The following is a 26,574-nucleotide window of genomic DNA, read 5'->3' on the forward strand; positions in this document are numbered from 1 at the left end:
TATAATTAATTTCTCCTTATTAACAATGTGAATAATGTTGACATGATGTAATTAATGCTGAGACCAAATGACTGACTTCATGCTCATCGACACACTACTAATCATGCATGAAGCATTAATCTTGGCACATGCAAAAAACCTTAAAATGCTAATTATATATTCTAACTCTGAACTCCAAATCCGACTTCAGACCAGTGACAAGTGGAGTACCACAGGGTTCACTCCTGGGTCCTCTCCTGTTTGGTATCTACTTCTCTGAAGTACCGGCTAACACAGAAGATCTTTGGCTAACAAAGTTCACAGATGACTGCAAACGAGGAGCCATAATCAAAACTCCTAACGATGTGGACATCCTACAAAAGGGCCTCATTGAGACAGATGCCTGGTGTCAAAGCCATGGCCTCAAGCTCAATGCCAAAAAATGCATTGTCATCCCCTTTGGTAAAAACTCTGTACCCATGAACTGCAACATAGGCGGTAATATACTTAACACAGACCTTAGGACACAGGTGGACAGTAGTCTCTCCTTTGATAATCACATCGCCACAATAGTCAGGAAATCCTTCTACTTGACAAACCTCATCACAAATGGTTTCTCATCCAGAAAAAAAGAGGTCATTGTTCCCTCTACTCATCACTCATTAGACCCATTATAGAGTACAATGCCCCTTTTGGTATGTACCTCACAAGACATCTACAACAACTGGAAAGGCTGCAGAAATACCTCACAAAGAGGATTACCGGCCTCAAACAGATGCCCTACACAGACCGTCTCAAAGAAATCCAGCTTTACTCCGTCGCATATCGCCTACTCAGAGGTGATCTCTGCCTAACATACAAAGCTACATCAAACCCAGAGCTGTTGGACATGCTCCACTTAAAGAAATCCCAATCCCTCCAAGCTACACGCTCTAGGGACCTAAACCTTGTCACCACAATAAACAGAACATGCCAGAGGGATAGATTCCTGTCCCAGAGACTTCCCATACTCTGGAATAAACTACCTATCTATATCAAACAAAGCTCCTCATTAGCACTCTTCAAGAAAAATCTTGATAATTGGATGGGAAATAGGAAATTCACCCAGGGGATCACCTCTGTGGCTCTGCTCGACAGTGGCACAGGAAAATCATTTTTTTGGGTGGCAAAAGCCAGGGTACCTTTTAGGCTGGGCTTGTATAGGCCCCAGGGCCAATAGCCTAGTACCTACCTATGAACCTATGAGATCACATAATTCTCGGGAAAGGGCAAATTCCCCAACCCCCCAGAATCATCAAATGTGCTACTTTTGTCAACAAGTATCGACCAATCTTTTAACTATGTTAACTAAACAAATGTCGATAAAAGTGCTGTTCAACAAAAGTAGCTCCATCTATATATATATATATATATATATATATATATGTTTACCTGAAATAATATAAACAACATAGATCGACATTAAAAAAAAGACTGACAGTAAAAAAGATGACAGAAAAATATCTAAACTTAAAACCACTGAAAAAATTTAAGTTATACTAAAGAAGTGCTTATACCTTTTCCCCACTGTTGTGCAATAACGGTATTGGTATATATAATTAGCAGTGGATGTGGGGGGAGCAGCCCCCAATGGGGGTGCAGAAGGCTTGTCACCCTGAAAAAACATTGAAAAATGTGGTTCAGTTTTGTCAAGATTTTTCAATGGCTTTCTGTGTGGTTAGAATAGGATACACTTTTCAATACCTTTTCAGGGGGGAATGCACCTCTGTGCCCCCTACACTCCCTGCTAATTAGATTTACCAACTCCAAGGTCAGACAACAGTACAGAAAAGGTATAAACCCTCCCACTAGTATAACTTCAATTTTGTCAGTATTTTTCAGTTTACATCTTTTTACTGTCTATCTTACAGTTTAGATCATTTCAGGTACACCCATGTGTGTGTGTGTGTGTGTGTGTGTGTGTGTGTGTGTGTGTGTGTGTGTGTGTGTGTGTGTGTGTGTGTGTGTGTAATAAGGGATAAGAGATTTTTAAGTTTCTTTTCCTTTTTTTTTTTTTTTGGAAGACTGAACTGTCTACTGAGTCACATCTCAAACAATTTTTTCCACTCTAAAAGGGGTGTTCTACTATGGAAACAGGAAGTGTGTGTATACGTTTATATATTCATACCTCTCAACTGTCCAGATTTTTGCAGAATGTCCACATTTGTGCCTCATATTTTCAGTCTTTTCCTCATAAAATTTTTGAAGTTCTGGATTTTTGCGGCAAATCAGTGAGGATTGAATTCACTAAATAACAACAGGGATTTGAGTTTCATACTTTATCCTTCAAACAATGCCTGGTAACATAAAACCTTTTATTCTAGTAATTTTCTAAGTTTATAAGAGCAATTTTTAAAATTTGTCCCTATTTCTTAGGGCTTTGTCCCCCCACTAATTTTGGCTTTGGCCAGATTTTTTGTGCTAAGAGGTTCCGAGTTATGATGGGAATACCCATTTTGGCTGAATGCCATTTTGAAAAGAATGCATGGAAGACAGGTGTCTTTGTGAGACTGCTGAACACCAGAGAGAGGGACATTTCCCCCTTCTCCAGTATTCTGCAATCACAGAGTTGGTATACTTATGTTACAGAGTGTGTGGGGGATGCTAGAAGAGTCCCTGTCCTTAAGTTATTTTGGGTTTGCCATTCAGCAAAGTCCCCCCCCCCCAGTGGGTGAGCATTTGCAAAATGTTTGTTTCATCACTTTGTTATGTCTCAAAAACATTGTACTGCAAAAATTTTGAAAATGTGGTTTGAGTTTGTGAAGATTTTTCAGTGGTTTCTGTGTGGTTAGATTTTCATTGTTTGCAGGGGGACAATCCCCCCCCCCCCACCTGTACCTCCATGTGAAGGGCAGTACCTAAAAATAAAAGGTAATAGAATTTTAAGTTCACATTAAAATATTGGCCGTAAATTTATTAAAGACTGACCTGTCTCTGAGTCAAGTCTCAAACAATTTTTATACCTACTTACAAATCAGCTCATTACATGGAAAGGTGGAAATCAGATTATTTTGTTTCTGTCCACTTACCAGACTGTAGGACTTGGAAGCAAGATAGGGCTGCTCCCACCATTAGAAACCGGACTTCCTCCAGCTGCATCAAGTGCTGACCGCACCTTGCGTCCTGATGAACGTCCCAGTGAGCTGCTCAATTTGCTGGCCAGCTTCTTTGGAGTACCACCTACAACAAAGTCATCCTCAGTACAGCAGCTGTAAATCTCTACCTTCATCTCGAAATCGGGAGAAGCATCATTGCTGCAAAAGAACAAAAGAGAGATACTAAATCCATTTAGCATTACACAATTCATCTTCTGAAGCAAAACTACGCAATGGCCCACTAGCTACCAGTATTTCCAACATTATGTCCTAAGTTTCAACAGAAGGCAAAATTTATCAGTCCAAATATGAACTCTCTACCACCAATTATGTTTTCATGTTTTTGCATAACATAATCCGTGGCAATGAAAACAGTTTTTTCACAGAGGAATTTCATCAAGTCATCTCTGATCTCGCTAAGAGTCATATGCTGGGAAGATGAGACCTCCCACACAGAGAGTGGGGAGAAAGAGATTTGCCCCATCAGATGAATGCAGGGTCTGAATTTCACTTCAAACTCATTTATTAAAATTCGAGAAATCTAAAATCCTGACATTTATGTTAACAACTTGGACTTAGCATGCTGTCTGCACTAAGATGCACAATTAAATCCACCAGTTCCCTGGGTACAAACTCTTGTCAGGTTATATGCCTATATGATATTACGAGAAAAAATAACAGAACCAAAAGACGGAACCTCACATAACACAGAGCTCTGAGTTCAGCATTGTCTATGCATGTGATGTAAATAAAGTAAATAAGCCATGGTAAAAGCTCACCGAACTGGACAAGATAGATTAACAAGAACAAATGAACAACTAAGGAAAGTAATTTCCCCAGCTTACATTTAGGTATACAACAATTCATTATGATGGACTAAACTAGCATTCTTAGAATTAAAGGCATTGAGCACCCCCCCCAACCTCAGCAAATCTCCCTACTCCAGGGCTTTACAACCACAAAACAGAAAACACATTGACTACTTCCCAACATGATTCCCACCTCACAGTGTTCTACAGTTCAGTGTTCCTTCTCACCAAAACACACCAAAGTGTTAAGCCACATTTCTCACTGCACAAGACCTGTCTGTTATGAAAACTAGAGCTTTCCAAAGTCTCAGCCATCAATCACCATACTCAGACATGGAAAGCATAGCTCCTCCCCTAAGGGCAGAAAGAAGACTAACTACCACTCCATTTACCCTCCTCTGGCCAAAATAAGGAACATCTGATGAACGTGGGCCACTTGCAGCAAAAACAGGCACTCTTGGGAGAATTTTGGCATGAATGGTTAGGCTTATAAAGGCTCTAGGGCCATTAGCCTAGTAATCTCCTATGATCCTATAATCCTATAAATGTATGCTGGGTTAAGTATTTGAATCTGAATTTCTGGCTAAGTGTGAGATTAAGGGGGTGAATCTGTCCAGATGGATGAAGTGATACTGCACTGTCAACCACAACAGTGTCAGCAAACTTTCTGTGGCAGCCTGCTGATAAACAAATAGAGAGATAGATAGATAAATACATAGACAGATGGATAGATAGATGAAAACACTGTGTTCCTGTAACAACTCAATCTGGTATCTGGTAGGGAGAGTTTTTAACATCTGTACTAACACCATTTTATACACAACATCTCTGATGGTACCTATCAATAAAAGAGCTGATTTGATTAGACATTACATAACAATAATAATAATCCCTACAATTACACAATTGTCTTAAGCAGCACACTTACCCAATATGCTCAGTTAACAGAATTCTAAGTATATTATATTCTGTCTCACATGGCACTATTAAAGCACTATAAATATCATATGGCAACTGATGATTAAGAGTTTTTATAGATAAACAATAAATAAATATTAACCTGCCTGCTTTGGAAATGACTTGTACATTTGATATCTAAATAGTTATACAAAAAAAATATAGGAAAACAAAAGAAGATGTCAGGAGAAAATCACCTAGATCATTAAATAATTGGTATGGAATATATACACATTGAGGTATGACTTTACAGAAGTATATAAATTATTAACTGCAAACTCTTCTAAAATATAATTAATGTAGTAAGAGTAAGACACATAGGTCTCTGGAATATTATAGGGAGGAGAGCTGATAACATGTACGGGGTGCTGTCACCTGTATGTAGATTACTGATAAGGCCACACCTGAATTTCACTGAACACATTGAAAGTTAAAGAAAGAAAGAAATTAGAAATGCACTGATGTAGCCAGACTGATAAATAGTAATTTAGATGCAGCTGAGCAAATAGAAGTCACTTTAGATTACAGCAATATATCAATAAATGTACTGGACGCAAATGAAATGTGAGCAAAGTATTGACTAGATGAAAAAAAAAAATCACTTTATACTGGTATACTGGAAAGAACTGTTCATCATGAACATAAAGCTACAGTATAAGGCTAGGAGCGGTAGTATTTGTAAAGGGACAACATGACCCGCAAGCACCACAACCAACACTTTTTAGTTGTGCATTGGTAATTTTTTTTTAGTTGCGCATTGAACATTTTAGAGCTTGACAATACCCTAAACAATTATAACATATGTGGGGAAAACTGGAAGGCCCCAAGGGAACACATTGCCTAGAAATATTAGGCACTCATTTTTGAGAGATCTTGGGAGTTTACTAACTGGCAACAGTAAGCCCAATTGGAGCAGAGCCATTCTGCTCCTCTAAATGCCACCAGAAAGGTACTTGTAGCCTGAAGTAAACAAATCTTGTCATATCTCAACAAACTCATCAGTGATACAATTTGTGCACTACATCACACAACAGATAAAAAGTAAAATGAACAAAATTGGAACTCTGTAGTAAAGTAAAAGTGCTGCATACATACACAAACTAGTATGGTACTAGGGGTCTATATTATAAGAACGACCATATAGGCGACACCAAATGGTCGAATATTTAAAACTTCGCAAATGTTAACGGAGATCGCCATAGGGAATTCTTCCCTTTACTTCAACGTAGTGCGATCTCGGAGTTGGTATATTTAAGTAGTGGGGGGGGGGTGCAGGGTGGCTTGCCTCCCTACTCAGAGAGATCAGGTAGGTTTTTCTTTTGTTTTTACATTTTTTATTTTGGTTTCGTTGTTTTACAACTTCGCTCATATGGTGTCGCCCATGTGGTGTTCAAAGTAGTAAAACTTTGTTCTTATAATATAGACCCTGGTACTGTTTACCTCCTACAAAACAGTTGGCTGGCTATTTTCAGCTGTGCTCATCTGAACTTCTTAAAATTCTAGTAATGCATCAACTTCAACAGATGAATTGTACTTACTTACAGTCACTTAGAAAAATATATATATTACTCCTTTGTGAAATATTTCATATATACATTACAATGAACCTACACAGAGTGTAGCTTGTTTGTAAATAATGTATTCTTTAACATTTTATACTATCTCACTGCATCATACCGAGCTACACTTTATACTAGAACTCATTTTACCATGATGTCATGACATTTCCTTATGACTGTCATTCATACCATATTCCCATTAACATTCAAGAAGCAGACATGCAATCCCCTTTTTTAAACTTATCTTTCTCATCTCTGACTACAGAATACCATACTGCTTCCCAAATTGTAATGTGATCCAGTATTACAACAGAAAACAAGGGGTGCACTTTGCCTAACAAAACCAACCTAGCAAAACCCAGTAAAAATTGAGAAAGGGTAAATAAATAAGACCTGAGTATGAGAAGAAAAAAATACATGCTAAGAACATTGATTCAAAAAAGATTGTTCTAAACCAATCAGTATGACTGCAGAGTGATATCACCATTGAGGGATAGTTATCAAGTGTCGATACGGTAAATCACAGCAAAACTGTTAAGCTACAGCAGAGTGGCCCCCTAAGCATGCTTAATCACACACATTTGGCCAGAGGGGCATACACCTATATCAAGGACACACGTCATACACACGAGCTCATTGCTAGCCTGTAACCTTGACATGACATATAATACCATGCAGGTGTTCACTTTTGTTGTTGTTTTTTTATATTAGTCTGGACTGTTAAGCAAACAAGGATAATCACTTCTAACACAACGAAGGAAATGCATAAATGAATGCTATGATGGATCATTTTTAAAGTTGATAATCCTTCCTTTTTGAGCTGTGAGCTACAATCACTTTCCATGTGTCAACCTAACCAGGGTCCACACCAACTTAAGCTACACAAACATAACTTAAACTACAGGCACCACAATCACTTCTTATAGGGATGATGCTTTGTGAGATACAGTTACTATAAATGTATAGTCTTTAAAGGAGAAAGAAACAAGATTTATTAAGTTCATTCTCTTGACATCACAGATGGATTATCTGATCAGATGTCTTCTCTTCATATATCACTTTCTGTTTAACATACAGTAAAATAACTAACAGCATATGTAAAACATGCTAACACTGTTACATTCAACCACACATACTTATTGCATAATCACATCAAAACACATCAAAATACCATACTGATATTGTCGTATTCTTTTACCTTAGAAAAGAGACTCGACAACGTGTGTGCATGGCACTAACTCAAACTTTTAATGACCGCCAGCATACATACAGCACACAACAACTTCCCTGGCATTAACTCCGCCTCTCCTCCGGGGGTTTTAAGGGGAGAACGTGACAGGTGACCTGGCATCACACCCACCTTGTGCGATTGCGCACCGCGTAAGGAGAACTCACTGCACTACCAAATCCTAAAAGCTGCTGTTGGGGGCTGGGCGAGCGCCTCCCAGCCTCTCCACCTCAACCAAACCAGAAAGGTTTGTGGGATCAGTCAGACAAGACAGGTTAATCTTGCCTAATAGGCGCTCACACATAGGGCTCACATGCCCAGGTAGACGCTTAACTCCTCAAGATGCGCGTGGTTGTTTGCTGCTCTGTGGAGATGCATGACCTTGATCATGTCTCCGCCCGAGCTTCCAGCCAGTAAACCACACTGCTAAAACCACACCCTAACCCAAAGGAAGAAGCATCTTCTGAAACTCGTCTGGCACAGCCACGGGTCATACAAGGTGTGAGGTGGTTGGCTCTTTAAGTCCTTGAATGCCTTTTTCCCACCCCAGTACCCAGCCGCCTTTTGATAATAAGTCTCTCAAAGCTCTGTCCCTCTCAGTGCAAATGAAATGAGGATGAGCCAAATGAGAGTGATCATGCCCACAGGAAACTCCAGCCTCCTCCTCAGCAGGTGCCGCCATCTCCGTCCGTGATGGCGGGGTCCCTCCTAGGGTCCCGGGCACCCAGCATTCGTAGCCGACATGTGGCCTTCCAACAAAGTGCCCGCGCGCCCACATGGCGCAGGTCACATTTCCTACATGCAACTTGCTTCTTCTTTCTTCCAGTCTCTTTAATACCGCCGCATGCGCATCATGCGCCCTGTGACCCCACGCCTTACATCCAACATGTCGGCCCATGTCTACAATCACAATGAGCTCTCCTCTGCCATCATGCTGAATCAAGCGGTGTTGAAACAATTCGCGCAGAAGGAACGCCAAAGGGAAACGAAAAAGGCTATGAAAGGCGGCCAAAGGCACTCTGACATGTATCCTTCTGACAACTCCTCTAAAAAATCCAATTTGCTAAATCCTCGCCATTTACAGCAAGCATCCCCAGCAAGCCAAGACTCCAGGCAGCATCCCAAGACTCCCAGCCTTTGACCTCGCAGCAATTTAACCTCATTTAGCTTAGTGTAGTATTCATTTCTTTACCTCAGTCTACATAGTCTCAAACTACCACCATGCCTGCACACACTACCACATTCGAATCAGTGGTTCTCCCATTCCTGGTAACCCCACCCAGCCCCCTCTCCTCCCACCCCTCTCTTCCTCAATGGCAATAATGGGGGCCTCCCTGGGGGTCTTCAGAGGCAGCACCACTTTGGCCTTAGCTTTATGTCTACTTCCCACACCCCAACACCCCCAACCCAGAACGGTCGACACGCTGCAGGAGGCTCCATGGCAATAGTGTCGACAGTATTATCGGCGCAGGAGGCCCAGCCCCAAGCATGAAGGCCTAAAAGCTGCAGTCCTTTCTCAACATGCTAAACTTTTTACCGATACTGTCTTGTCTTTAAGCCAAGCTGAAGCTCCCCAAGGATCCTGTTCCCCAGTAGCATCCTCCCAGGACCGGCAAAGGGTTCACACAAGCAGGACAGAGCTGACTTCCCGTACTGAACAAACATGGTCTGACTGAACAATACAGTAGTCATCGTACTTGGCCAGCCCTGTGTTGCAGTGGTGTCATTATTTTCACCTACAATCCAAGGACCCCTGACGGAGGAGCCAATGAAAGCTCGCCTTTCCTCTATACCCCGACTCACTTCTCTCATACTCCTCATCACCTTTGAACTGTCGCATTCCTGCTGGTAGTGTGCTCCTTCTTCCCAGTCTGGCGACATCTTGCAGCAGTCGCCACATGAAGAGTCTATGGTGAACACTGGCCTTCACCGTAAATACTGACTTTATGGGCCTCTTTCTTTACCTCGCGCCTGGCGCTGAAAAATCAGGCCATAAGGGCTTGAATTAAACTTGCCGAGGCCCCGTCCCTGGGTTGTGGTGCCCACGGCCTGCGTCACAGCATCCAGTGGTGGCGGTAGCACCGCACCACGAAGGGGTTGCTTTGCTGCTTACCTGCTCATCACCACTGTCTGCTCTGGCTCTCCTTTACAGCCATCTTTCTCCACTTCTTTCCTGCCGTCTGCTCCTCCTACAGTCAGCCAGGTCTCAAGCAAGCCCACACCAGCCAGTTCCTTATAAGCCTGGCTGCGTACAAATTGGCGGCAATAACAAAACCATCATGCGAAACGGCAGTATTCTTCTACTGATGTTAAATCTGCTTCGCTTTTCGTTTTTGTTCTCGGTTAAAATCGTGTTACAATAAAAAACTTTGTCAATTTGACAAAAAATCTTCCAAACCCCTTTCCCTCTCTCCTGGTACTCCTGGTCCTCTCATGTGGTTACTCTCTCATCCTGTTCACCTCATCGCCTGCCTTGGATACAGGGTGTTCACCTGGGTTCAACTGGGTTGAAAGATAAATTACTGGCCTTTACTGGCCTAAGAGAAGCCCGCTCAAACCGGCTCCATTTCGCCATCCATTCGCGGGTTTGGAGAAAGTCAGCACGGCGAAACGCATGCCGCATTCGAGCATTAGCCATGTTGCCCTCCACATTTGCTTGTATTGCATTTCCATCGTCCGACATGTCAGCTGTCCCTCTCCCAGCCACACAGCCATCACTCAGAGCTTGCCCTACAGCACTAGACTAACAGCCACAGCGCCTGACACCCATGTATGTCGTATTTGCTAGAATTAGGTGCAGTTGGTGATATAAGCATATTTTTGCATTTGCTCTGTTTCAGTGATATTTAATAACTCTGTGCTGCATTTATTTTTTATCACTATTTTTCTGCCTGCATTGTTTGCTTGCTATTGTATTGCTCTAAGCTCATCTGTTGCCTTGCTTCAGTTCTGATATCTGTCTCCATTTTATTTACTACTGGTCAGTAGCTTTTGTGTTTTTATCTGATTGGCCTCTGGGTTTAACTTTATAAAAGTCTTTCATCTTGCTGGTATAAAAAACTTACAAATTCTGCTCAGAGCTTTCTTGTGCCTGTGACTACAAAATCATCTGAAATATCAAGCTGATATAAGTATATTTTTTTGCATTTGCTCTGTTTCAGTGATATTTAATAACTCTATGCTGCACTTATCACTGTTTTTCTGCCTGCATTGTTTGCTTGTTACTGTACTGCTCTTAACTTGTTGATTGCCTTGCTTCTGTTCTGATATATTTTCCACCCACCTGCCCAACTGTTGCTGTTTTCCTAAAAATTGGTTGATTTTGAGTTGCCCGTCTCTACTATAAATTTGATCTTGGACACTTCTCCCAGTCTTATCACAAAAGCTTATTCTACTGAGTACAATTAGATCATTTGGGAAGGCCCACCCTTAGTTTCTTAACCTTGAATTATCTTCTGTTTCCTCCCTTACTACTAAAGAAAAAAATACACTTTATTCAGCTCCTTTTACTATATTTGTCTCTTCGTACTTTATTACTTTATTTTACTTTTGCGGCTTGTTCTTAAGTGTTCAATTGCATTTATTCTGCTGTATTTATTACTCATTAGCAGCCTGATTAAATGGTAATTGTTATTCTACACCTCTCAGTTTTGGTTTAAGGACTTGGGCTTCAGGATAGTTTTACATTAAGAAGGTTTATGGTCTACACTCTTGTGGGAGGAGAGGTAGCCTCTGCCCTTCTGATCTGGGAATTGCTGGATGAAGGCTTATTGTGTGTTTGTTCCAGTTTAAGCACCCGGGTTCCAAACCACTTATTTTACATTACAAAGATTTGTGGTCTAAACTGCTGTGGCAGAATAGGATAGCCTACACCCTTCTAAGCTAGGAATTGCTGGTTAAAGGCTCATTGTGTCTTTTAATACTGAAAGTGTCTTAGTTCTGGTTTAAGCACTTGGGTTCCAAACCAGTTATTTTACATTAGGAAGTTTTTGTTGTCTAAACTGTTGTGGCAGGGGAGAACAGCCTACACACTTCTAAACTGGAATTGCTGGTTGAAGGCTCATTGTGTCTTAGCACTGGTTTAAGCACTTGGGCTCCAAGCCAGTTATTTTACATTAGGGGAGTTGAGGTCTAGTCTCTTGTGGCAAGACGGTGTGGCCTACATGCTTCTAAGCTGGGAATTGCTAGTAAAGGCTTATTGTGCCTATTATTCTGTCTTTATTTTGGTTTAAGAATTTGGGTTCCAAACCAGTTACTTTACATTAGGAATATTTGTGGTCTAAACTGTTGTGGCAGGAGATGATAGCCTAGACCCTTATAGGTTGGAAATTGCTGGCTGAAGGTTTGTTGTGTCTTTTAAGCTGAGGTGCCTTACTTTTGACTTAAGCACTTGGGCTCCAAAACTAGTTCTTTTACATTGGGAGGGTTTGTGGTCTAGACTCTTGTGGCAGGAGAGTGTGGCCTACACCCTTCTAAGCTGGGAATTGCTGGTGTAGTGCTGTTTTACTTAAACTCTTTTTTGCTGTTGTGACTGTGATTTTATGCACTTTGAATTTCTAGTACTTCTGCATTTTATAGCACAGGCCATATTCAGACTTGCCTAATCTAGACTGTTTGGTATCACTTGAGCATTAAACCAGCTCTTCACTGAGATACTGAAAGATCTGAGGCATCTGTTACTTCCAGCTAACTATAAGTACCTGCGTTTGCTCTTATATTGCACTTTAATTTGCATTTGCATTCTACTGTCTGTTTGAATTGTCTGAACTGTTTTTTACCACGTTTCACTTATACTAGTTCAGCTGTAGCATAGCCCAATTACAGACTGGCTGTTTTTGGGTCTGTTCTGTAACTTCTGAGCATCAAATTCAAGCAGTCGTTATTGGCGAAGGCCCTTCTGCACCCTTGTGGTGTGCTGTCTGGGTCCTGTCTAATTGATGGTGATTTGACTAAAGCTCAGACAGAGTGCCCTTATTGGCTAGTTTGAGTTAAAAGGTTTATTTATTGTTTTATTTTAAGCCAAGCATCTGTGCTTGTTTGCATGTAGTCCACCATTCTGCACTCCCATGTAGTGGTGGTTATCACAGGTGGCTATAGATGCAAATGTTTTGCTTGCTAAATATTCCCTTAGCACTTTGATTGTGGTCCTCCAGAGGTTTTTCATGGCCCTGGGTTACTTTCAGGTAGAACACTAAGCCTAGCCTCAGAGGTACCAACATACCTCTTAAACACTAGCCATTCCTAAGTGTGATTTCTTTTCCTGACTACATAAATTTACCTAACACTTTGGATGGACAACATCTCACAGTTTTGCCAGCCAGCTTGGTTGACATGGGCATCCTGAGGCAACTGACTCATGATCACCAACAACCCTCTACTCCTAGTCCACACAAGCTCAACATGTGAGAGATGCAACTATATTAAGCACCTTGAATCCATGCTCTCTCACACACCAGTCAGTGCATGTGGCAATGAGCAGGTTGTCAGCATGAAAAGCTTACCTCCTACTCCACCCAGGCACATATCACACATACCTACATACGTGGAGGTCCTCACCAGAAACATACTTAAACACCAGAGACATCCCAAACACAAACACAAGCATGCTACACATAATGTTTCCTCTACAGGGCACAATACACATAACAGCTCATGTACCAGTGTCGCACCTGTCAAGCCCTTAAGGCAAAGCACATAAACAAACATATCAGTCACAGGTGATTCCATCGTAAGACACACAGATGGCCCTCTCACCAGGCTGGACAAGGAAAAGGTTATGGTCAGCAGTCTGTAAGGTGCTAGGATCTGCCATAACACACATGCACTCAAGTCTCTCAACAACAGGTACTTTTATGACTCCATCATAGTCCATCTTGGTGTGAACGAATTGAGACATACTTCTCTGGACTACATGAAGAGATATATGCCTGAGCTCTCAGATAATGTGTCTCATTCAAGTATGTTCCTAGCCCTCAGCAGCATTTTATCTTCACCTAGAATGATGCCTCACTACAAACAGAAAGTGATTGACTACAAACAGAAAATGATTGAGTTCAATAATTGGCTTAGCTTCTGGAGTCATTCTAAGGGGATCCAGTATCTGTCAGCTTGGGGTGACATGATCGACAGTCCTCGATGCTTTGCCAGAAATAGTCTTCATCTGTCACCCCTGGGGTTTCAGCTACTGACTAAGGCTCATGCCACCCCAATACTGCCTTTTTAGGCAGTGTCTCAAGGGCAAAATTCCTGACATAAAAACTCCATCTAAAAACAACCTCAAGGTTATACTTCTAAATGGTAGGAGTCTTAACATGAAAATACACTCACTGAAAGCAGTCCTCACCTTGGAAGACACAGACATTTGTGCAGCCAGAGAGACCTGGCTCAAGGCTGTGGAGAGCACCCCAGCCATACTGGGTTACACCTCCTTCCACATGTTCAGACCACAAACTGAAAGTGTGAAAACTAAAGGAGCCGGTGTATCAATATTCATTAAAGATAAATACACCTCCAGATTGCTTAAACAGTACTATTCCCTGGAGATACTTCAGGTACAATTAACTGTTGGTGGGTCACCTATTCAAGTCATTATGGCTATGGACTACAGTACCCCCTCCATGAATCAGGACACCCAGTCTGCCTGTTTGGATCTACTTGACTCTATCAAGATACATCCAAACACCATGGTTTTGGGTGACTTTATCTACCCATCCATTGAGTGGGTAAATTACTCATGCTCAAACTTTCTTGCCCAAAGGTTCCTTGAATTCATTAATTCCAATGCCCTGGACCAGTTGGTTGACACCCCTACAAGAGGTGCCAACATCCTGGATCTGGTGCTTACCAATATGGGGGATGACTGTAGCACCCTCACTGCGAGATCTTCCCTGGTGAGATCTGACCATAAATCAGTCTCACTTGAAGTAGCTATCACACCTGCCCCCCACCCCACCCAGCAGCAATTAAACTAAAAAACTTTTCCAAAGCAGATTACAACCTTTTATCGGATGGTATAAATAGCGTCACTACACCCTCACCCCCCCTCAGATGGAATTGGCAACTATGCTGAGTTCTGCACCGATGCTTTAGACAAACACCTGTATAACTGCACTGACTCAGCCATATCTGATAGCACAAAGCAAGCTCCTCAAGGAACAGCAAACCTACCTGGTGGACAACTGCCATTAACAGACCTTACAACAAGAGGAAGAAATGGTTGTCTTAAGAGTAATAGGGAGTAAGCCCTGAACTGGAAACACTCCCTCCTCAGCTTAAACAAGCAAATAAGACTTGTGAAGTCCTCCAAAGCAAACTATGAATCCAAATTTGCTTCCTCAGCTAAAGTCAACCATAAGGTGTCCTTTAGTTACATCCGTAACCTAAAAGGAAAGGCCCAGATTTGTGGCAAACTGGTAGATAGGGATACCACATACACTGAGCCTGTGGACATAGCTAACCTGTTGCTGACAGGTTGCTAACTGGCTCACTGATAGAAAGCATATAGTAAAAATAGGGGAATCCACCTCCAACAGCAGACCTGTAACCAGTGGTGTTCCACAGGGATCAGTCCTGGGAACTCTACTTTTTGGAATCTATTTCTCTGAAGTGCAAGCAAAAACTAAAAGGTCTGTGGCTGACAAAGTTTGCCGATGACTGCAAACTGGGAGCGGTCATAGAATCTCCAAATGATGTCAACATTCTACAAGAAGGTCTTACACAAACAAATGATTGCTGCCAAAGTCATGGCCTTAAACTCAATGCAAAAAAATATATTATCATCCCTTGCAGTGAGAGTGATATTCCTGCTAACTACCGCATCAATAGCAATACCCTAAGTACACACTCTGTAGTGAGAGACCTGGGTACACAGGTTAACAGCAATCTTACCTTTGATCACCATGTCTCCACAGTGGTAAGAAGGGCATTCTGTATTGCTCATCTCATAAGTAAGAGCACTCCTCCAGGAAAAAAAGAAGTTACAACCTTCCTGTACTCTTCCCTCATCAGGCCAATAGAGTACAATGCCCCTTTTGGTATGTACCTTTCCAAGTACCTGCAGCAATTGGAGAGACCACAAAGGTTCTTCACAAGGAAAATGTAAGGTCTTCAGCATCTGTCCTATGTGGATCATCTGAAATCACTGTCACTTTATTCTGTTTCATACAGACTACTCACAGGTGATCTCTGCCTCGCATATAAGGCAATCTTTGACCCTGCTTTATTGGAAATGCTGCATATCCAGAAATGAAATGGTATATTGATTACTCTCTCTAAAGACCTCAACCTGCTATGTGATGTTAATAAAACCTGCTGGAGGGACAGATTTGTCTCCTAGAGGTTACCACACCTTTGGAACAGATTCCCACTTCATGTCAAACAGAGCATCACATTGGCCTTTTCAAATGCAGTCTGAACGATTGGATGAGTAACTGTAAATTCACCCTGGGGGGTTCCACCTGTGTCCCTCTTGGACACAGGAGTTGGGTGCTGATCATGGAAATAAGGGTAGAACTTGGCTAGGCTTGCAAAGGCCCTAGGGCCATTAGCCTAGTAACTTCCTATGATCATATGAGTCTATAAAATGAAGAGATGCACTATATTCTGCTAATATGGTACAAACAAGCACACACATCTTCAGTGGGTAATTATACATAACACACATATAAGATAAACTTATACTTTCCATCATGCAAGAACAGCCCATACAGCAATCTACAAGAGTGAAGCACTGTATGGCATCATCATCAGCCCATTTTGTACATGAGGATCAGTGTGTTACATTAACAGTGTCCATCAGCCACAGCCAGTGTTCACACCTACAGGTGGCTAGCCATGTCATACATGATTCATAAAATAGAGCACAGACTAAACAAGTCTACATATAAAACAATAGAGTTTCTAAAACAATAATGACCTTGCTCTGAATATTTTTGCAGCACCTTACAGACTCCAAAGTAAAAACCTAGTAAGTGACTTACCATCTGCACTATAAACAACATTGATTTGGCAGCAAACCTGAATTCTTGAAGAAATGATCTGAAGAGACAGCTACAAGCATCCTGTTACCAGATGAAGACACTGTGTAGAATACAGAGTGTCTTGAGATTGCTGAAGACATCACTATGCACAAACGCTATGATGTCCTCAAAGACAGGCAGGTGCACATGTGCCAATGCACAACTCTCCTCAATTCAATAGAGAACAAAATGTAAGCCCCTCATGTATAAGGCTGCTCAATGTTCCTGGTCTCCAACACATTGATTGTCCATCACTGAAGGGACACTACTGGTCACTAGCTGGGTATCTGAGTAACCACCTTTGACATATGTCATGCATCTAGCCTAAAGGGAAAGGTAGGATGCAGGACAAATATGGATAGAGAATAACACATGAACGAAACACTGGGCATAAATTAATGAACCTGGATGGAAAAATATGTGACCTTATGTAAAGCGTTTAACTTCCTTGTTCTGTGTGGAGTCTGCATGTCCTCCCCACAGTCGAGTGACATTATAGACAGGCAGGTAGGTGCATGCATGAATGGGTCTGCCTTCTTTGAAGGTTGGGCGTCAGGCTGGCAACTCAGCACCATAAAAATCCACTGCCAATTATTAGCGGACCGGAGTTCCGCTATGGTGACCCCTAACCGGGAAAAGCCGAAAAACTAAGCTAAGTTCCCTGAATCCGCCTGTGCAACTAGAAGATCTTTATCCTGTTAACCAACAATCAGAAAGTACTAGGTACTAGAGGCAAGCTGGAAATGGAAACCTCCAGAAATATTTAAAATATTCTGTGGGCCAAAGAGCACATCTAATGTTTAGTCTGCCTATGTAAATCATGACTTATCTGACAAATATCTACTATTTTAATAGAAATGGTTAATGCTATCATTTTAAGTGCTTGGTCTCAAGTTGATTGGCCTGAGCTAAACATATAAGTATGAAACTCTGTCTGCATAATAATGTCCCAACAAGGAAATAAAACTTACAAGACAACTCCATTTTCAAAGCAGATATCTGTCAAAGTCTTGTCGACCATCACCATCTCAGTATCGTAGATCTCAGCCCCAATTTGCAGTAGGCAGAAGACAGCATAGCGATGTAGATCTGATGTGGAAACAGAAAAAGAGAATATAAGATTTAATCCTATGATTTTCAGCCAACTATTGATATAAACAGAATGGCAACAAAATTTGTGAACAAGCTAACAGTAACATAAGTGCAAAAAATTGTATTTTTATTGTTTCAAACCATTAATTGAAAAGCTGAGAGAGGCACTAATTAAAGAGGGAAACTAGTAGTATAATTTTTTCTTGCCTTTAGTTAAAAAATGCAAAATGCATTCAAGAGAATGGGGATGTCAATAGTCAGAAAACAACAGTGTACCAAAAGCAGAAATCTGCTTTTATTTTGTTTAGTAGCTTCTGCTCATGTCTCCTAATGCTTAGTGCAGGATAAAACCAGGCTCATAGGTACCTGATCTGTTGAGCTATGACAACGATACATAGAGAAGTAACTTTCCACTCATCAGGACTCATACTCAGCATCTTAGTGATGCAAAATAGCATTTATTTATTTATCATTTGTTAACTAGGAAAGACTGTCTTGGAACAAAGCCAATTTTCAGCAGAAGCCTGGGGAGAAACACTCCAGACACATGTCTTTGTAACATGAGAGGAAACTGAGCATACCCACACAAACACAGGGAGGACATGCAGACTCCACACAGAAGGCACCCAGCCAAGAATTGAACCAGAGAACCTCTTGCTGGGAGGTGACAGCACTACCACTGTGCCATCCTTTTCTTAAAGCTAGCCTGTAGGTCTTCAGCACCACCAAAGACACTTCCTAAACCAATGGATACAGATTTGCTTATGACATAAAGAGAGTGGTATAAATTTTAGACATTATCCACATGAAAATGATGATTCTGAAGCTGATTTGTATGAATAAAAAAACGAAAAGAAGGGAATCCAAAATACACCCATGACAGATGTCTCATTCGGTTGGTAGAAGACAACTCAAGGATTTGTCATCTGAGAATTAAGAAATGCAGAGCTGTCTAATTGCCACATTCAATCCAAACATTAAGATTTCTTCACAATGCCAAAGGTCTTTGCAAGACCAACAGTGACCACACTGGTTAACTTACTCCCAACTATGCCTTTAAAGCTGTTGTTACTGAGAGTTAGCAAAACCATGAGCATGCAATAGCCATTGCAGAAGCCATACCATCGGTTTCAGAGGAATCTATAGGACAGGAGTTGCTCTTCTGCATGTGCAGTATTTACAGATTTTTTTTTAGAAAGTGAAGAAAGTATAAATATTGGTCTGTAAGGCCGGACTTTGTATGTTGGGACAGCCTTGAGAATGGCACAATAGTTTTGGTTTTCCAATGTCTGGAAAATGTGCTGTACATCAGGGATACTTTTATGACGTATGCATCTAGTGCCATAATGAAGATATCACAGGGTGTGAACTACATTGAACATACCCCATCTTAGCCTAAGCTACAAAATTTGGTGTACTTTTCAGACAATACATCATCTGAGTGAGTGAATATGGATGGAATGAAAATCATGTTTAACAGTAAACATAACTGAAGCTGTGTTCTTGTCAGGCTGGCCTAAATGACAACTGGAGGCTGGCCTCCATGACAAGTGGAGTATCTACACAGACAAGAGTTAGCTGTTTTGTAAGCATATGTGACCTGCTGGGTTTGCAATGGTTAGAGAAATAGAAAGGGTGTGATTTTTTTTTCTTACTGACAGAGTATTTCCTCCAGGAACTTGCAAAAAAAACAACTTTTACTTTACAAAACTGATTTTTGTTTCCTTTGAAACCCATTTAAAAGTATTCCTCAGACTATGGTATTCTGTTCATGGTGAATGGAAGTTTGGAGATTTTATAAGATTTTAATTTTAATTTTCTTTAAAGAGAAGATGTTCCTAAGTTTGAGATAAGCCAATGAGTGGGTTGTGTTAATGTCCTTCTGGTACTAAAGGAACAGTTTAAAGTAGGCCAGCAGCCTGTCTGAAGTGTACTTCCAGTAAATAATCAATGAATGACCAGACAGTTGAGTTCACAGTCTGTCTGGTGTGGTGAGGCTATTATTAAAAGAACACTTTTGTGCCTAAAGAAAAAGAGTAAGACACCCACTGGTTCTCATGTTCGGGTCTCTGGCTTTGGAAATGATAGCACAACTGTTTTATAGTGAATTTTGTCATCGGGCCAGGGTTAAACAGAATTTTTAACTTTTGCAATACCAAGTTATTGAGTGATTTACAGTCCCCAAGTGATCTATACATTTTTTTCAAATATAACTTGTGCTGAAGTTGGCAGTCTTCAGCCCATTTGAATTGGAAAAGTTGGTACAGTGGTGAAGTTTTGTTCAATGCCTCCAGAAAATAACGGGGTAGAAAGTGTGAGAAGAACCAGGTTTAGTCCATTAGAAATAAGATTGAAGGTGGCTTGGTGTATCAAAGAATAACCTAAAAGATATTATTCTGTCTTGTTAAGACTAGGAAAGTTACATTGAGTGAAGGTCACTAACACTGAAGATTAACCAGTGAAAAGAAGTGACCTAAGTTAATGGTGTGAAGACAGACAGAGCTGTGTGACAGTTTACTTCTAATTGTGTATGCAATGCAGTCAATACAAATTCTGAATGTAACTCTGTCATATATTCCAAAATTTAGTTACTGATAAGTTTGGCAATGAGTTTGTAGCAGTGATATATATATATATATATATATATATATATATATATATATATATATATATATATATAACCCAGCCACTGGGGATGCACAAGCCAGTGCATTTCTTTGTGCCGGTCCCAAGCCCGGATAAATGGGGAGGGTTGCGTCAGGAAGGGCATCCAGCATAAAACTTCACCAAATCATTTCATGCAGTCACCAGTAAATATTTCCATACCGGATTGGTCGTGGCCCGGGTTAACAGTGACCGCCACCAGTATTGTTAGCCAACAGGGTGCTGGCGGAAATTGGGCTACTGTTGGCTGAAGGAGGAGAAGAGGTGGAAGGCATGGCCGAAGGCAGGAAGAGAAGAGAAAGGCTAGGACTGTGGTAGTGAGGGTCAGAACTTTGAATGTTGGCAGTATGACTGGTATAGGGAGAGAGCTAGCTGATATGATGGACAGAAGGAAGGTTGGTATATTGTGTGTGCAAGAGACCAGATGGAAGGGGAATAAGGCTAGGTGTATTGGAGGTGGGTTCAAATTGTTTTATCATGGTGTGGATGGGAGGAGAAATGGCGTAGGAATTATTCTGAAGGAACAGTATGCAAAGAGTGTTTTGGAGGTGAAAAGAGTGTTGGCTAGAGTGATGTTTATGAAGCTGGAAATTGATGGTGTAATGATGAATGTTGTTAGTGCATATGGTCCACAAGTTGGGTATTCAATGGATGAGAAAGACAAATTTTGGAGTGAATTGGATGAAGTGGTGATGACTGTACCCAAGGGTGAGAGAGTGGTGATTGGAGCAGATTTTAATGGGCATGTTGGTGAAGGGAACAGAGGGGATGAGGAAGTGATGGGTAGGTATGGTGTTACACAAAGGAATGCAGAAGGTCAGATGGTAGTGGATTTTGTGAAAAGGATGGACATGGCTGTGGTGAATATGTATTTTAACAAGAGACAGGAGCATAGGGTGACATACAAGAGTGGAGGAAGATGCACACAGGTGGATTATATCTTATGTAGGAGGGCCAGTTTGAAGGAGATTGGAGACTGTAAAGTGGTGACCAGAGAATGTGTAGTTAGGCAGCATAGGATGGTGGTTTGTAGGATGACGTTGGTGATCAAGAAGAGGAGGAGGAGTGTGATGGGCAGCACCAAGGATCAAATGGTGGAAAGTGAAAAAGGGTAATTGTGAGGTGATGTTCAGGGAAGAGTTAAGGCAGGCACTGGGTGTCAGTGAAGAGTTACCAAATAGCTGGGTAACTACAGCAGAGCTAGTCAGGGAGATGGATAGAAAGGTGACTGGTATCACATCAGGACAGAGGAAGGACGACAAGGAGACATGGTGGTGGAATGAGGAAGTACAGAAGAGTATACAGACAAAGAGGTTGGCAAAGAAGAAGTGGGATTGTCAGAGAGATGAAGAAAGTAGACAAGAGTATAAGGAGATGAGGTGCATGGCAAAGAGAGGGGTGGCGAAGGCTAAGGATAAGGCATATGAAGAGTTGTATGAAAGGTTGGACACTAAGGAGGGAGAAAAGGACCTGTACCGATTGGCTAGACAGAGGGACCGAGCTAGGAAAGATGTGCAGCAGATAAAGGTGATAAAGGATAATGAGGGAAACATACTCACAAGCAAGGTGAGTGTGTTGAGGAGATGGAAAGAGTACTTTGAGGGGATGATGAAGGAAGAGAATGAGAGGGAGAGAAGGTTGGATGATGTAGGAATAGTGAATCATGAAGTACAATGGATTAGCAAGGTGGAAGTAAGGATAGCTATGAAGAGAATGAAGAATGGAAAGGCTGTTGGTCCAGATGACATACCTGTGGAAGCATGGAGGTGTTTAGATGAAATGGCAGTGGAGTTTTTAACCAGATTGTTTAATGAAATCTTGGAAAGTGAGAGGATGCCTGAGGAATGGAGAAAAAATGTTTTGGTACCGATTTAAGAATAAGGGTGATGTGCAGAGCTGTAGTAACTAAAGAGGGATTAAATTGATCAGTCACAGCATGAAGTTATGGGAAAGAGTAGTGGAAGCTAGGTTAAGAAGGGACGTGATGATTAGTGAACAGCAGTATGGTTTCATGCCGGGAAAGGGCACTACAGATGCGATGTTTGCTCTGAGAGTGTTGATGGAGAAGTACAGAGAATGTCAGAAGGAGTTGCATTGTGTTTTTGTAGACTTAGAGAAAGCATATGACAGGGTGCCTAGAGAGGAGTTGTGGTATTGTATGAGGAAGTCAGGAGTGTCAGAGAAGTATGTAAGAGTGGTACAGGACATGTACGAGGGTAGTGTGACAGTGGTGAGGTCTGCGGTGGGAGTGACAGATGCATTTAAGGTGGAGGTGGGGTTACATCAAGGATCAGCTCTGAGCCCTTTCTTATTTGCAATGATGATGGACAGGTTGACAGACGAGATCAGACAGGAGTCCCCATGGCCTATGATGTTTGCAGATGACATTGTGATCTGTAGTGAGAGTAGGGAACAGGTGGAGGAGACCCTGGAGAGATGGAGATATGCTCTAGAGAGAAGAGGGATGAAGGTCAGCAGGACTAAGACAGAATATATGTGTGTGAATGAGAGGGAGAATAGAGGAATGGTGAGGATGCAAGGAGTAGAGGTGGTGAAGGTGGATGAGTTTAAATACTTGGGGTCAACAGTTTAGAGTAACGGTGAGTGTGGAAGAGAGGTGAAGAAGGGAGTACAGGCAGGATGGTGTGGGTGGAGAAAAGTGTCAGGAGTGATTTGTGACAGACAAGTACCTGTAAGAGTGAAAAGGAAGGTCTACAAGAGGGTAGTTAGACCAGCTATGTTATATGAGTTGGAGACAGTGGCATTGCCAAAAAGGCAGGTGTTTGAGCTGGATGTGGCAGAGTTAAAGATGTTAAGATTTGCACTGGGTGTGACAAGGGTGGACAGGATTAGGAATAAGTATATTAGAGGGTCAGCCCATGATGGAAGGTTTGGAGACAAAGCCAGAGAGGCAAGATTACGTTGGTTTGGACATGTGCTGAGGAGGGATTCGGAGTATATTGGGAAAAATATGCTAAGGATGAAGCTACCAGGTAACAGGAAAATAGGAAGGCCTAAGATAAGGTTTATGGATGTGGTGAGAGAGGACATGCAGGTGGTTGGTGTGACAGACCAAGATGCAGAGGACAGGAAGAAATGGAAACAGGTGATCCGCTGTGGCGACCCCTAATGGGAACAGCCGAAAGAAGATGATGATGATGATATACACACACACACACATATATATATATCTATATATATATATATATATATATATATATATATATAAAAACAAACCATTCATAATATAATAAGACACCAACTTCGACAATAGCGTGCAGATAGTATACTATTGATCAATAGATCTTCTCTTACCTCCTTTGTTTTTGAAGTGTTCAGTGTCCTTCCACATCAGTGGTATCCTGAGGTCTAACAAAAAAAACACAGAAAAACAAAATGTAACCAATTTATAACAAAAACTTCAGTTAAGCTGTATAAAGTTGCTTGCTCTTTAAAAAAAAAACTAACTGGTCCACATGTATCCCAAGTGAACTAAAACAGAAAGCTTATCAGTTCTTTACAGGCCTCACTGTTCATACTCAGTTTATATCCTGTCACTGCACATTGGCTAAACTATCCCAGTCCCACAACTGTTTTGTAAATCAAACTCTTCTTCAGCTGCACATTTCCCCTCATCTCCACTGAAAAATGTGTCTAAAGATCTTTATCATAGAGAACATGAAGTGAACAGGTGATACCCAGGTTAACTGATGTGAATCTTGTGGGTGACAGCCTCAGTCAGGCTGTATGTGCCCTGATTACAGTTCTCCATTTTGCTTCCTAAGATACAAGCAGTGAGAATGCATAGCACCCTCCCTTCTCCTTCCAAAAATGGACTGTACTGTCTGTGACATGTGGTCACTCACACAGTGACACAACAGCAGATCATGTTTGTCTCACCCTTCACAAAAGCACAACAGCACATGTTGGAGTACTCAGTCCTATCTATTGCTGAATCTTGACATTCAGAGTATGCTACACATCTTAGGTCAACATTGGGAGCAGCTTCTCAAACCTGCTTCACTTGGGCTACAGGAAATAGTATTAGATGCCAGAAAAAAAGAATCATTACTTAATCAGCAAGAGCAAGGAGTTTTGTACCACAACTATCACTAAGCAAATGTGAACACTAGACTGAGTACGGAAGCCCTGGGTCACACTGCTGCATTCTTCTGTTCTGTATTATCTTCTTAGTGGTAAGTCATATCACTAGGTCCCTTAACCAGCTCGGCAAATAAATGTCTCAGTCAATACTTGATCTACCACTGTGTTAAACCCAAGACCCTCTGAGCAAGGAAGTGTTTCAAAAAAGCTATACAAGTGCAATTGTCAGACAGCTAATGTTTATATCATATAACAGGTGGTATAGGAGTCTCTTTTGCAAAAAAAAATCATATACTGCAAACATCACTGTGTACCAGCTACCACATTCAACATTTTTCACATGGTTCTTTGATATGGATGTTTAAGACTATTTACTGCTTGATGTAGACATTGCAGCAGTCTTGGGTTTGATTTTTGATAATCTCCATTTGCCTGTTATGCAAGTCCAAGCAAATCTTTTAACCAGAAATTGGTTCTGAGTCAGTCCTGAAAATTGATTGTATGTCCAGTGGGCTTACTGAGTTAACATTTTTTTACTTTAGTTCCATATGGTCAATGCACTGCAAAATACATATATTAGGGTCCCCCTTTACTGCTATTTAGCACCTTTTGATCTAGGACATACCTGAAAATGACTCTTAAAATTAGATAATGTGCATGTTAATGAATGAATAAAAAAATAAGCCAATACTCCAGCAGTTACATAAACCATAGAAAAGGAAAAAGTCTTTATTTAGCTGAAAATTAATGAGATGTAGATTCCATTCAAGTCCAGAGAGGAAACATATGCAAAGGTAAGTGCAAAACAATACTAGTTATCAATGAAGTCCTGATGGTACAGGTAGATCACCTAAAAACAAGACAAAAAAGCTGCTGAATTTGCAAAAGGTACACTTCTTTATGGAGGAAAAGTCAGGAGGCAAGAGATGGCATACAAAGCTGACAAAGATTCTTCCAAGAGAAAAATGAAAGCCCGCACCTTAGGAGTGTGAAGATTTATTGAGAAAACTAGACCGGTTTCAGCTTATTGCTTTCATCAGTGGTACATCACTTTCTTTCAAAACCATTCCACTGGTGCAACAATGATGAACAGATCCCCAAAATGCAGCAATATACATCAAGTTTTAGTGAGGGATCTGTGTTGTCAGAAACAGCATGCTGGCTATAACTGTTTAAAAATCCCTACAAAAGCTTTCCTTACCCATCACAGTAGGTCACTATGGAAAGGCATCTTATTGATATCATGGATTAAAGTATGCATGGCATTCATTTGAGGAGCATGGCACACATCGAATGTGTACAAACCTAGCAATGCTACATGCCCCTTGACAGCATCATTGTACATTCATGACTGGAGATTAGGGGAGCACAGGAAGAAAAGTACTAACCTGATCAGGGATAGACAGCCCTCCACTGATTATGACAGCCACAGTGTTCGATTACACTGCAACAATCTTGCTCATTTCAGAAATGAGGTTGATCTGAGTCACTAAGAATGTTCTAGGGTAATATCAGCGTCAGCCTAGGCCAAATACCTGTTATACTAAACATAAAATGTCCGTCTCCTCTGGACATATGTCTGTCATGTCACAGCACAGGGCTACTTTCAAGCAATTTTAACAAACAGCACAGGGGTGCCGGAAGCTGTTAAAGGCTGGGGGGGGGGGTGGAGTGCAAGAGGGGCATGCTGTAATCTAAAAGGGCATTTTTAGAGATTTGTTCTACCATAACATAAACATCTACTTGATACAAGTGGAGTTGTTTTAAAGATAACTGCGCAGAAATTTCATTCTAAATTACGAACAAAGTTAGTGTTGAAACTGGTTGGTTTGTGAAGCAGAAGGAAGAACAGGATTGGTAATCTACCATACAGCTATGAACTAATTACTGTTTTACCCAATTTCAAAAGCTATGAGAGAGACAATTTCACTGGAGTGCATGTTTTTTGTACCACTCATAAAGAGGATCTGTTTTTGGGAACTCAGATGACTATGAGAAAGGATGGCATTAAGTATTAGAAGGCAATAGGAG

At 41.2% G+C, this 26,574-nt stretch overlaps 1 protein-coding gene across 4 annotated transcripts in view; it reads right to left on the minus strand.

Annotated features, from left to right (window-relative positions):
- Positions 1 to 26,574, minus strand: part of RTKN (rhotekin) — a 1,021,076-nt gene that overhangs the window by 273,114 nt on the left and 721,388 nt on the right. For all 4 annotated transcript variants that reach the window (XM_044064015.1, XM_044064017.1, XM_044064016.1 and 1 more), the window contains exons 4-6: positions 23,755 to 23,808; positions 17,655 to 17,772; positions 3,048 to 3,272 (exon numbers count right to left, since the gene is read on the minus strand). In XM_044064015.1, coding sequence (XP_043919950.1) covers positions 3,048 to 3,272; positions 17,655 to 17,772; positions 23,755 to 23,808 — 397 coding nt within the window. The remainder of the gene's footprint in view (positions 1 to 3,047; positions 3,273 to 17,654; positions 17,773 to 23,754; positions 23,809 to 26,574) is intronic.

The sequence above is a fragment of the Protopterus annectens genome, chromosome 2.part2, assembly GCF_019279795.1.
Source record: "Protopterus annectens isolate FY-2018-M chromosome 2.part2, PAN1.0, whole genome shotgun sequence".
Classification (NCBI taxonomy): domain Eukaryota; kingdom Metazoa; phylum Chordata; order Ceratodontiformes; family Protopteridae; genus Protopterus; species Protopterus annectens.